At 38.2% G+C, this 12379-nt stretch overlaps 1 protein-coding gene across 4 annotated transcripts in view; it reads left to right on the top strand.

Moving 5' to 3' along the window:
• The window catches only part of PATJ (PATJ crumbs cell polarity complex component), a 383451-nt gene that overhangs the window by 98916 nt on the left and 272156 nt on the right, over positions 1-12379 (top strand). For all 4 annotated transcript variants that reach the window (XR_008715910.1, XM_055585657.1, XM_055585656.1 and 1 more), the window contains exon 18: positions 11201-11410. Coding sequence is in view for 3 of the 4 variants with exons in the window: in XM_055585657.1 (XP_055441632.1) it covers positions 11201-11410 (210 nt within the window). In the remaining variant the exon portion in view is untranslated. The remainder of the gene's footprint in view (positions 1-11200; positions 11411-12379) is intronic.

The raw sequence follows: 12379 nt of genomic DNA, 5'->3' as shown, positions 1-12379 counted from the left end.
TTCGTTGTCATGTATTAAAATGTAAGGGTAATTAATACCAGGGATGGTTTAGCAATTGATAGCACTGTTGGTCTAAAGCACACATGCTCAGTTGAATTTAGAAGGCAGTAGATAAGACAGTAATTGTTAAGTCCTCAAACACATATGTCCAATCAACTTCTTTTCCATCATCTTCCTGGTAAACAGTAACAAAAGGAGTTATAGCAAGAATAAGAGTAAAAGCACTTATGAAGTGATTACTGTGGGCTTTCCAAGTCCTTAATCATGCCTTATCTCATTTAATGCCTTAAATAACTACGAAATCTGTATTATTGTCATTTCCACTTAAAATGAGAAACTCAAGTCTGAGAGATTAAACAGCTTGAACAGTATCACTCAGCTGGTATCTGTAACTGTTTAGCTTAAGCTGAGAGTAATTGGTTTGGAAAATTAAAATAAATTTCAAAACTAATACTTTAAAAAAGCTTTTAAAAGTTTTCTGTGTCTATACTTTTCCGGCATCATAATAACTTTCAACTAATATAGTTTTTCTCTAGAAGATAATAGGATATCAGTTTCAGTTCAGTTCAGTCGCTCAGTCATGTCTGACTCTTTGCGACCCCATGGACTGTAGCACGCCAGGCTTCCCTGTCCATCACCGACTCCAGAAGCCTGCTCACACTTATGTCCATCAAGGGATGTATCTTATTTATAAATTCATTTTCTTCTAAAATTTTTTTTGGGTAAAATACACATAACATAAAATTTACCATCTTAATTTTTAAGTGTACAGTTCAGTTGTGTTAGGTATATACACATTTCAACTAATGTAACTTTAAAAAATATTTTAATTTATTTTTTAATTTATTTTTGGCTGTGCTGGGTGTTCATTGCTGTGTGCACTTTTTTTCTAGCTGTGCTGAGCAGGGGCTGTTCTCTAGTTTCAGTGCATGGGTTCTCATTGTGGTGCTTTCTCTTGTTTCAGAGCATGGGCTCTACGGTGCATGGGTTTTAGTAGCTGTGGCTCCCCAGCTTTAGAGCACAGGCTCAATTGTTGTGGCACATGGGCTTGGTTGCTCTGTGGCATGTGAGATCCTCCCAGACCAGGGATCAAATCTGTGTCTCTTGCATTGGTAGGCAGATGTAATGTAGTTAAAATAGAGGGTGTGACTTTGTCCATGAGTACTACCATCAGCCTGGTGGAATCCCAGCCATTTCAGCCAAGTGATGGTGGGGCTTTGAGATAAAGGACCGCTGTGTGGTTCATTTTGTTTTGTTTTCCTTACTAATAGTAGAATTCCTGGGCCAGAAGTGAATAGTAAATATATAAACAATTACAGCATGATATAAAATTTTCAAAAGATGAGATATCCAGAGACAATATTTAGTATCCAAGGAGAATACCAACTAGGAGATTAAGAAGGGGAAAAGGTAAAGTCACGGGGCTCTGCTTGAATCAATTAAATTGTTATGATGTTTAAAATAGATATTTAAAATGTGAAACTGTACAGAATAAAATGATGTGCAAGCCTATGTATTTTTTCCTCTGTTTTAGATTATATGTTGATCTTTTAGCAAGTTTCTCTGTCTACTTCTCTTCTATTGCTCTTTTAATTGCTTTGTGTGCTGTACTTACCGTGCTGCTCAGGGACTGTTTCAGTCTATGTATGATGCTTGGAAAAATCTATTCTTAATGTCTAAGAGTATTTAGGAAGTAATAAGACACAAGGAGCCAGGAGCCATATCAGTTTAATTTATCTTGAGTGCACTGAAAGTATTTTGTGGGCACTTATATTTTGAATGTGATGGTATTGTGGTAATTGGTATGATTAGTGTACAACTTGGCTATATTATAAAATAGTAAAAAATGGGGTTAGATTCTGATAAGATAGCATAGTCATTATTCATTAGAATCATTTAGTTATTGCCTCGCATTCACTATAAATCCGTTTCTTTCTCTGTCCTAAAAGCAAATGCTTAGCTTATTGGTCAGGTCAGAAGATGCGCTTTTAGTGTAATTAATTACCTCCTGTTATCTTAAACCAGAACTATGCTGGTGATTTTAATTCAACAAATAGTCTCTAACATGTCTTTTGTTGCTATCAAGAAATGGCAAAAAAAAAAGTTGTTCTAATATTCATCTTATAAAAAAGAGCACATGTAAATATTTTGTTGTCTCTTTTGTTTTGATGGTGGAATACTCAAGGAAGTTAGAGATTGCGTAGTTAAGCGGCATTTTTATGAGTTCTTTAAAGGCATTACTAACTACATTTATTCCATGTTTGTGACCAAAGTGTAGTCTTTTTCATTGCTGATGCTGTGTTTTGAATTAACTTCTGTCATTCCCTACTTTTTATGGTGGTTTTGTGACTGTTTTGGTAGAAATTAGTAGCAAATTTGACTCAAGCTATTCTGTCAAATTTAGTTATAGGATTTGGGAATTGGGGAAATGGATCACAACTGTCACGTATCCAACTTTCCCATTTTACAATGAAGGAAACTGACACAGAGAAATCAAGAACTTGTGAAATTGTACACAGTCAGCCTGGGGGCTCAAAACTTGTTGCTTGACTTCTAATACACACCCATTCTACCACTAGCAGATTGAATGGCTGTTTTCACTGTCTTTTCTTTATCTATATTTTCTTCTTTTTAGAAGAATGTTTGGATTCCTGTTTCCTGACTGACATTGGTCACTGGAAATTTTAATTCACACTGGCTGTGCATCAGAGCTCCTGCAGATCACTATTTTTTCATTAAGATCTACATATCTCTGTGTGTGTGTGTGTGTGTGTGTAAAAGAACCTTTGCTTTGCCCTTCTTTACACTCAATTCCTTCTTCTGCCTACTTCTACTATGAAATAGCTGACTGTCTTGTTTTTAGCCTTAATGGTTTCTTTCTGTGTTCTCCATTTCAGTAACTTCCTTGAGATTTAGCTGTTAACTCACTTAGATTTTAACTTACTACTCTTTGGTTCAAAAAAGTATTACCACACTTAAGAGTATAGTCTTCAAACCTAGAACAAATTCATAGAGGCAGAAAAAAGAATAGCGGTTACCAGGAACTGGGTATTGGGTGGCCGGCGAGGGGCGGGTAGGGGGGAATAGAAACTCATTTAATGGGCTGGCGTTTCAGTTTGGGAAGATAAAAATGTTCTGGGGTTGAATACTGGTGACATTAGTAGAACCGTGTGGATGTACTTGCCACTGAACTGTACACTTAACATGGTTAAAATGGTACATTTTAGGTTATGTATTTTATTTCTATATTTATTTATTTTTGGCTGTGCTGGGTCTTCGTTGCTGCGGGGGCTATTCTCTAGTTGTGGTGCACAGCCTTCTCGCTGCGGTGGCTTCTCTGTTGCAGAGCACAGGCTCTAGGGCATGCAGGCCTCAGTAGCTGCTGCACGTGGGCTCAGGAGTTATTGCTCCCAGGCTCTAGAGCACAGGCTCAACAGTTGTGGCGCATGGGATTAGTTTCTCTGCAGTGTGTGGGATCTTCCTAGACCAGGGATCAAACCCATGTCTCCTGCGTTGGCAGGCAGATTCCTTACTATTGAGCCACCAGGGAAGCCCTATGTTATATATTTCAATACAATAAAAGGTAGTAAGTCAAAAAAGAAACGAGTATACCCTTCCAGAACCAAATATTTGTCTCCTTGCTACTTTCATAGTTTTCTCTCAGTTGACCATTATTTAATTGGAGCAATTCTCTTATCAAATAGTCTGTGCTAGCTGCCTTGTGTTATCCAGAAATTAATGTATGTAGAGACTTCCAAATAATCCTTGAAACACAATTCCTCACCCTAATGTGAGTGACTATTTATGGAGTAAAATTCAGTAGCCTGATTCTGTAATAATGTCACCACAATAGTGAATTCATAGGTTAGGAGATCTGATTCGTAGAGCACTTTCTGTCTCACAGTTGTCTGAAGCTGTCTGTTTTCCTGGTCATTCTTTGGAATCATTTCCTTTTGGTGAAGGACTCTTGTTAAAGAGGAGAAGGACTCCTGTAAAAGAGGAGAGCGCGTGTTTTGGTGTGGTGATCTATCAGCACAGAGCTGGAGTGACGTAGGTACCATGTTTCCTCTCATGAGTTTACTATCGGCCAGCTTTATATTTTATTTTACCTAGTTGATAACAAGTGTGAACGTTATCTGAGGTAAATAATTTATACCCCACTTTTTACCCAAAATAAACTATGGCCTATGTCTTTAGGCCATAGTTTGTGGTCTCTGCATTCTTATTCCATTATTTAATGTTTTAAAAAATTTGGTCCATCACCCAGGGTGGATTTTTCAAACAAGAAGAACAACCCCAGATTTATCCTTTGTTTTGCATTCGTGTAGTTAAGTCATTGTTACCCCTTGATTTTTGTTTTCCTTTGTTGGAGTAATATCACAAACATGTAAAAGTTGAATGTCAGAAGTGTCCTTGGTTTATATCTCTTATTCCCGTTTTTCTAAAAAATGCCTCTTACTGAGGCATTGGCCAGTTTATTCAATGTGAGCACTTTTCTTCTCGTTTGTTTCCTCTGTCTCTTTTTTATGTAACATTTCCTGCTCCGTGCCTTTCCACTGAGTTTGCCTTGGTTGCTTGCTTGTGTCCGTTGTTTTAGTTTTGGAGCAGCTTTAAGGAGAGAGCTCTCTACATCTTCTGCCTGATACCCTTGTCTCTGAGAGAGCCCAATTCCAACTGAACCACCCCTGTACGGTGCTGTAGTTTATGTGAACTCCAGTCTCTTTGATCTATGGGAATGTATACAAATATTCATATAATACATTTTTATAGACACTTCAAAACTTTGAATTCCATCCATTCGGTTGTAATGGTTGTCACATGTTTGTATGTATTCACCTGTAAATGTTCTTAGTTCACCAAAGGAATGGATTCTTGAGAACCTAAATGTAAATTAACATTGGCAAGGTGCTTCTTTGGTGGTCCAGTGGTTAAGACTCTGCCTTACAACACAGGGGACACAGGTTGGGGAACTAACGTCTCACATGCTGCGAACAGCTAAGCTTGCCTGCTGCAACTACTGGGGCCTGCATGCTTCGGAGCCTGCATGCCACGACTTGAGAAACCGAGCACCACAACTAGAGAGCATGTGTGCCCCAGTGAAGATCCCACACGCTGCAACCAAGACTCCACAGAGTCAAAGAAATAAATAAATTTAAAAATAAAATCAGCAAGCGCATGTTTAACTGTCTATGTAGGCACCCTGTACATTCTGTGCGTTCTTTCGGCTAACTACCAACATATAAACCTCTGGTGGTCAAGTAGGGTATTTAAGGGGCTCAGTTTTATACACTTTGGCAAGGTAATAATAAATATATGTTCTAACAATTTACTTTTTCTCAGCATTCATTCATTCAGCAAATGCTTACATTAAGAAGCTGTATCTCATAAATGGCTAAAAGCATAAACTCTGGAGCTTAACTGGGTGGTTTAAATTCTGGATCTATTACTTACCAATTGTGTGTTTTGGTTATTTATTTTTCCTCTGTCTTAGTATTTTCATCTGCAAAGTAGGAATGATAATGGAACCTAGCTCACATTGCTGTGAGGATTAAATTGATTCAAAGATTTAAGATATTTAAGTCATGCCTGGTGGCATGGCAAGAGCTCAGTAAGGGTTAAGAGTTGGTTGTTACAAATGATGGGATGTGGCCTTTGCCTTTGGTGTACTTACAGTCCAGAAAAGAGTATGAAACTAAATAGATTCAGTCATTCGATGTTTCAGCTATTATTCAGTCCCTTCTATGTGGCAGGCTCTGTAGTCAGCCCTGGGAATAAAATAGCAATAAGCAAACATACCCTTGTACTCATGAAGCTTATTTTTAGTAGGGAAGACAGTTAAAATAATTCCAGTAAAATGTCAAAAGAGTTGTAATAGGAAAAAATGCAGCATGCTGTGGATACATCTAGCAGGAGAGCCTTACTTATTCTAAAAGGTCAGGACAATAAAGAAACTATATTATGAAAAATGCTGTAAGGGAAGGCCTTTTTTAGGTTTAGAGATATTCAGAGTAGGAAGTGCTCGAGTCTTTGGGAGATCTGGGAAAGCTGCTCATTGGAGGAAACATGTGAGCTGACTCTAGTGGCGAAGATTCAGATAAGGGCAGTGGGGCGGGGAAAGCATTTCTGGCCGATGGAATGGTTTGCAGAATTTATGAAGCATGCCAGTGCCTTTCACAGTCCTGAACTTCAGTAGTTCTGGATTGTTGGGACAGTGTGTGGGGCAAGTGAAGGTGGGCAGTGGTATATGTGGGAGGGTCAAAGGGAGATCTGACGAAAGTGGGAATCTGAAGGAATTTCTCTGCCAATGAGTTAGCACTTTATTCTGAAGGCAGTGGAGTCATTAAAGTGCTTTATGCAGAGGAGGAATTGCAATCCCATTTTTACCTTTAAAAATCATTAGTTTGTCTTTGTAAACAATAGACTGAAGCGGGTAAGACTGGAGGCAGGAAGACCTTTGGGGAGACTGAAGCAGTTGCATAGGCAAGAAGTAACGAGAAGCAGAAATGAAGAGGATCGGATAGAAGAGACAGAAGATCAAATTAATATGCCTTAGGTAGCAACTCAGTGAAGGGGCGAGGGAGAGCAAGTGAGTGCTTGGGCGTAGGGCAGTGCCACTCAGGGACTATGGGAGAAGAGGTGTTTATTTGTCACCTTGGATTTCCTCCAACATTGAAACATCCTGTGTTTATAATAACTATCAAACATTAGAATCACTTCAAGAGACCTCAAAAATCCTCATACGCACTTTTCTTCAGGCACTTTTATTCGCCTATGAGACAGCAGTTAGATTGGTTCTCTGTGGATTTCATAGCTCAGTAGCGAGAAGTCAGGTTAGAGCGCCTATCTTCCCATGCAGCATTCTGATGAAAGTTGGTTGTGCCTAGTGGATTTGTAGGCAATGACTTTCATAAATGGTTGAGTTAAAGCAAATATATGAGATACTGTTAGAACATGTGTAAGAATATAAGGGTTTTGAATAAATAGAAAAAAAAATCAGAGGAGGAGATGGCTTGCATAGTAGAGGATGTATCTTGTCTTCTGTGGTTGGTTTTTAGTGCCCCCTATTGGCTGTTTAGTTTAAAGCAACACCTTGATGATTGAATATGATGTTCCTTGCAGAGTTATTTACCAAAATAAGAAAAATTAGAGATTTTAAGATTATGATAAAAGGTGATAAAATATGATAGGGGCCTGAAAAAAATCTGGATAGAGTCTAGGAGTTGGGTAGAGTGTCTTGAGAAATGTCTTTATAACATTTTGTTGTATTTAACATGGGTATGATATTATAGTGTGTATTTTCAGAAAACAGACTTTTCTGATGAGAAGCAACTTGTTTTAAAGCATATTGTATGTGGCAAAGCCTTAAGAATAGTAGCTGCCCTGGTAGGCAGTGACAGCTGCTGGTTTTCCATAGTGTGGCCACTACATGTGATAACCATGAAGGGAAATGACTGTTACTCGTTAAAGCAGCGCCATTCAGCTACTTGAGAAATCACCTGGTCAGAGAACTCGTCACAGAAAATAAAGTGGTGATTATCCATAATGGGGTATCACCAGAAGTGGGTGGCTTGTCTTTTTATAAGTGACAAGGAAGATGCCGTTGGGTTCTCTCCTCCAGGAAAAGGAGTAGTAGGTTAGATTTAGTGTTCAGGATACCTGGGAAGTCCAAGCCTGGATAAATTTTAGTAAGCAAGCACACCTGATAATACTTTGTGGTTGAAAGACGGTTGCATTTTGTAGAAATAAGTGCTCACCGTGATTTTTCTGTAAAGGAAATCTAAAATCTATTTTCTCTTTCCATTATTTCCTGGTTAATCTTCCTTTGAAATGTTTCTAATTATCATTTCAACTGGATTGCATCTTGAAAACCAGTTCACTTATTTATTTGGCTTAAAATTAGTACTTTCTGATTAGGTGTTATATGAAACTACAGAGATGGCTTACACTACCCGGGGAAATCATTTATTTGCTTTTGGTATATTTTACTGTTGCAGTTTTCTCTGAGAAAGTTTAGTAATTATTAATAAGAAGTGATGCTAGCTGCTTTCTGTGCATTTCATGAGGGGAATAAGCTATTATGTAGTTTCCCTCCCCCCCCAATAAAAAAGCCTTCCATCAAAAACTGACATCCTAAATGAAGGACATAATGGTACAGCTTATTTATTAGCATGTCAAACTTAAAATGTAATGGTTTCATATTTCAGAATGAAAAAGTGTGTTGTGATTCATGGTTGTCGGTGACAAAACAGACAGCTCTTTTACATTACTGCACTGATTGCCGCTGATATACCACTGTACTTTTTTGTGTGTGTTTCTTTCTGTTTTCTTCTTATGCAATAGCTCCCTCTACTTGAAAATATTGGTGTCATTATAGTTTAACACTGTACTTTATTAGTGAGTTTCCATGACTATTTTTACTTCCAATCCTCTTAATAAGTATGTGGTGTTATACAACAGAGTATATTAGAAATTTACCAGGGATCTCTTGACTTGGGAGTGGAAACTCAAGGCTTAGTTAAGGAAAGTAAAATAAATTGTTTGAAGGCATTTTTCAAGGGATTAGCTCTGTAGCCTTTGTTGATTTAAATATGGTATATTTAAGATTAAGGTTAAGATTCCATGCAGTATTGAAAATAAGCCTCGATGTCTACAATAGAAAGGTATAGAAAACTGCAACAGAAAACTTCAAAGGAACCATCAGCCACTTCAAACAGACATAGCCTGGAACATGGCAAATTCTCACTTTTGTGATTTCAAAGTCTTGCAATTCTAACACAAAAGGTGGTAGTTGTTACTTTCTCAGGAGGGGTTTAATAGAAACTAGCAGTAGTAAAATCTCACGTTACTGCATCTTGCCTGTATGGAACAGTATGTGCTTAATGAAACAGTAGCAGCAAAGCACACAAGCCAAGCAAGTGATGGGTTTGTTGTAAGGAATAATTGAATTAATGATTGTCAAGCACTTAGAACACAGTCTGACACATAGTAAGTGCTATATACCAGTTCTGAATAAAATAAAAAATGATAGTGTGGCTATAAACTGCTTCATTAGTCAAATTTATTTATAGAGTTTTAGTGTTATTTTCTTTGCTTAATGAAAAGAAATAGGGGGCCCTCCCAATGGATGAGGGCCCTCCCAATAAAACATTGGTTTTATTCATGAATTGATATTCATTTTCTCTATATTAGAATAGTTTTTACCTCAGTTCAGTTCAGTCGCCCTGTCATGTCTGACTCTGCGACATCATGAATTGCAGCACGCCAGGCCTCCCTGTCCATCACCAACTCCCGGAGTTCACCCAAACTCATGTGCATCGAGTCAGTGATGCCATCCAGCCATCTCATCCTCTGTTGTCCCCTGTTCCTCTTGCCCCCAATCCCTCCCAGCATCAGAGTCTTTTCCAGTGAGTCAGCTCTTCGCATGAGGTGGCCAAAGTATTGGAGTTTCAGCCTCAGCATCAGTCCCTCCAATGAACACCCAGGACTGATCTCTTTTAGGATGGACTGGTTGGATCTCCTTGCAGCCAAGGGACTCTCAAGAGTCTTCTCCAACACCACAGTTCAAAAGCATCAATTCTTCAGCACTCAGCTTTCTTCACAGTCCAACTCTCACATCCATACATGACTACTGGAAAAACCATAGCCTTGACTAAATGGACCTTTGTTGGCAAAGTAATGTCTCTGCTTTTCAATATGCTATCTAGGTTGGTCATAACTTTTCTTCCAAGGAGTAAGCGTCTTTTAATTTCATGGCTGCAATCACCATCTGCAGTGATTTTGGAGCCCCCCAGAAATAAAGTCTGACACTGTTTCCACTGTTTCCCCATCTATTTCCCATGAAGCGATGGGACCAGATGCCATGATCCTTAATTTTCTGAATGTTGAGCTTTAAGCCAACTTTTTCACTCTCCTCTTTCACTTTCATCAAGAGGCTTTTTAATTCCTCTTCACTTTCTGCCTAAGGGTGGTGTCATCTGCATATCTGAGGTTATTGATATTTCTCCCGGCAATCTTGATTTCAGCTTGTGCTTCTTCCCACCCAGCGTTTCTCATAATGTTGTCTGCATATAAGTTAAATAAGCAGGGTGACAATATACAGCCTTGACGTACTCCTTCATCTAGGTGTATCTATACCATGTCTTAATTTTAGGTTATACAATTTTTAAACATACTTTTGAAATGCAGTGATATATGCCGTGGTTTTCATTTCTTTTTGGAATTTAAATGATTTAGTGAGAAGATTTTATACTGGTCAAGTGCTGAAGAATGGAGTATCGTTTCCCATAATACAGTTCTCTTGGAACTTACCTGTTGCCCAAGAACGATAATAGATGGGCTTGTTTTAGGTCCATAGTATGACTGTGCTTCAGGATGTCACAGTCTTTCCCAACTCTCTCTACACGTTTTATGCTGCGTCCTTCGTCACTCAGTCATGTCCGACTCTTTACGACCCCATGGACTGTAGCCCACCAGGCTCTTCTGTCCGTGGAATTTTCCAGGCAAGAATACTGAAGCAGGTTGCCAGTTCCTACTCCAGGGAATCTTCCCAACCCAGGGATTGAATCTGTGTCTCTTCCCTAGACCTTTTGTGATCCAACAAAATATTAATTACCACAATTTTTAAAAAGAAATTTGTATGTATTGAGCACTAACTCATACATACAACTAAAATTGTTACGTTTATATCTTTATTTTGATAACAAGCTGATATTTTTGTGGCTGTATAGAGTGCTATTTGAATAGATTTTGTCTCTGGAAGAATACCACCAGAATACTGGACACATAAAGTAGATAGTCAGATATACCCTTTTCTGTTGAGCTCTGCTGTATTGCACTTTGTAGATATTTCATTTTTTACAAACTGAAGGTTTGTTAATAACCCTGTGTCATTAGATGATGGTTAGCATTTTTTAGTGATAAGATATTTTCAATTAAGGTATAACATTTTTTTAAAACATAATGCTACTGCACTCTCAGTAGAGAGAGTGTACTATAGTGTAAACTTAACTTTTATGTGCACTGGGGAAATGAAAATACTCACGTGACTCGCATGATTGTGATAGCTGCTTTATTATAGTGGTCTGGAACCAAATGCACAATATCCCTGAAGTGTGCACATACATGTGCACATACATGTCTTAAGGCTGTATATTTGTTTTTAGAGGACTGACTCATCTTTGTATTTTCACTTGATCTTTAGGACCCCTTAGATCCCACCAGATCAGTGATTGTGATCCGCTCCCTGGTGCCGGATGGTGTGGCAGAAAGAGGCGGAGGACTATTACCTGGTGACCGTCTGGTCTCAGTCAATCAGTACTGTTTGGATAACAGCACACTTGCTGAAGCTGTGGAAGTGTTGAAAGCTGTGCCACCAGGCACTGTGCGCCTTGGCATCTGTAAACCTTTGGTGGTAAGTGTTGAATTTTGTTAATATAGGAAATGATAATACTGTAATAGTTAAAAACGTGGGGATTTTGCAGACAAATTCATCTGGCCTGAAATCTCTGTTCCTCTGCATATTATATACGTGTCCTTGTGCAAGTTCCCTAATGTCTTTGACTTAATGCTCAGAAAAAGTAATGTCTACATCATAGGATTTTGAGGATTAAAGATGATATTTATTAAGTGCTTAGCACATTACATACTAGCTGCCAGCATTACTAGTCCAGCTACTACACTTTTATCTTCATACCTTTGGCACAGAATTCTAAGTTCTCACTGCATTCCATATGACATAAATTAAAATAAGCCTGTTTATGTGTTTTAACTTTCATTTGGGCACAATGTCAGAGTGGTTTAGTAAGTTGAAATCAGTTAACCATTATCGTTTTAATGATGTAGCAATGAAATCATAATATGATTTTCTAACCATCACAGTGCCTTATAACCCCTAGCATCTAAACTCTGATTTGGTTAAGCTACCCTGAAGTCATCTTATTGTTTAATCTCATGTACTGGGTCAGATCACTGTTTCTTTTTCTTTCTTTTCTTTTTTGTTTTTGCAAGTTCCCTAGATCACTATTTCTGACTGAAGTATTATTAGTTATGGTGCTATTGAGGTTCCCCAATGCCCCACTTAAAAAAAATACTAGTTGATAATTGGTATTCAAGTATTATTGAGTGCTAACTTTATGTCAGTCAGTATTGTAAGCTCTTTACACACACTAGTTTAATCATCACAGAAACTTTAAGAGGAGGTAGTCCTCTTATTACCATCATTACAGATGAGTTAGTCAAGACATAGAGTTGAGTAACTTATCCAAGATGATATTACTAGTAAGGGGCAGAGTTAAAATATGAACTCAGCAGAGTGGCTTCAGACCCTGTGTTCTTAGTCACAATTCTGTATATTCCTATTTTAATTTGTTGTCACCGGTTC

Source organism: Bubalus kerabau, chromosome 6 (genome assembly GCF_029407905.1).
Source record: "Bubalus kerabau isolate K-KA32 ecotype Philippines breed swamp buffalo chromosome 6, PCC_UOA_SB_1v2, whole genome shotgun sequence".
Taxonomy (NCBI): domain Eukaryota; kingdom Metazoa; phylum Chordata; class Mammalia; order Artiodactyla; family Bovidae; genus Bubalus; species Bubalus kerabau.
This window is presented reverse-complemented; position numbering and strand designations above follow the sequence as displayed.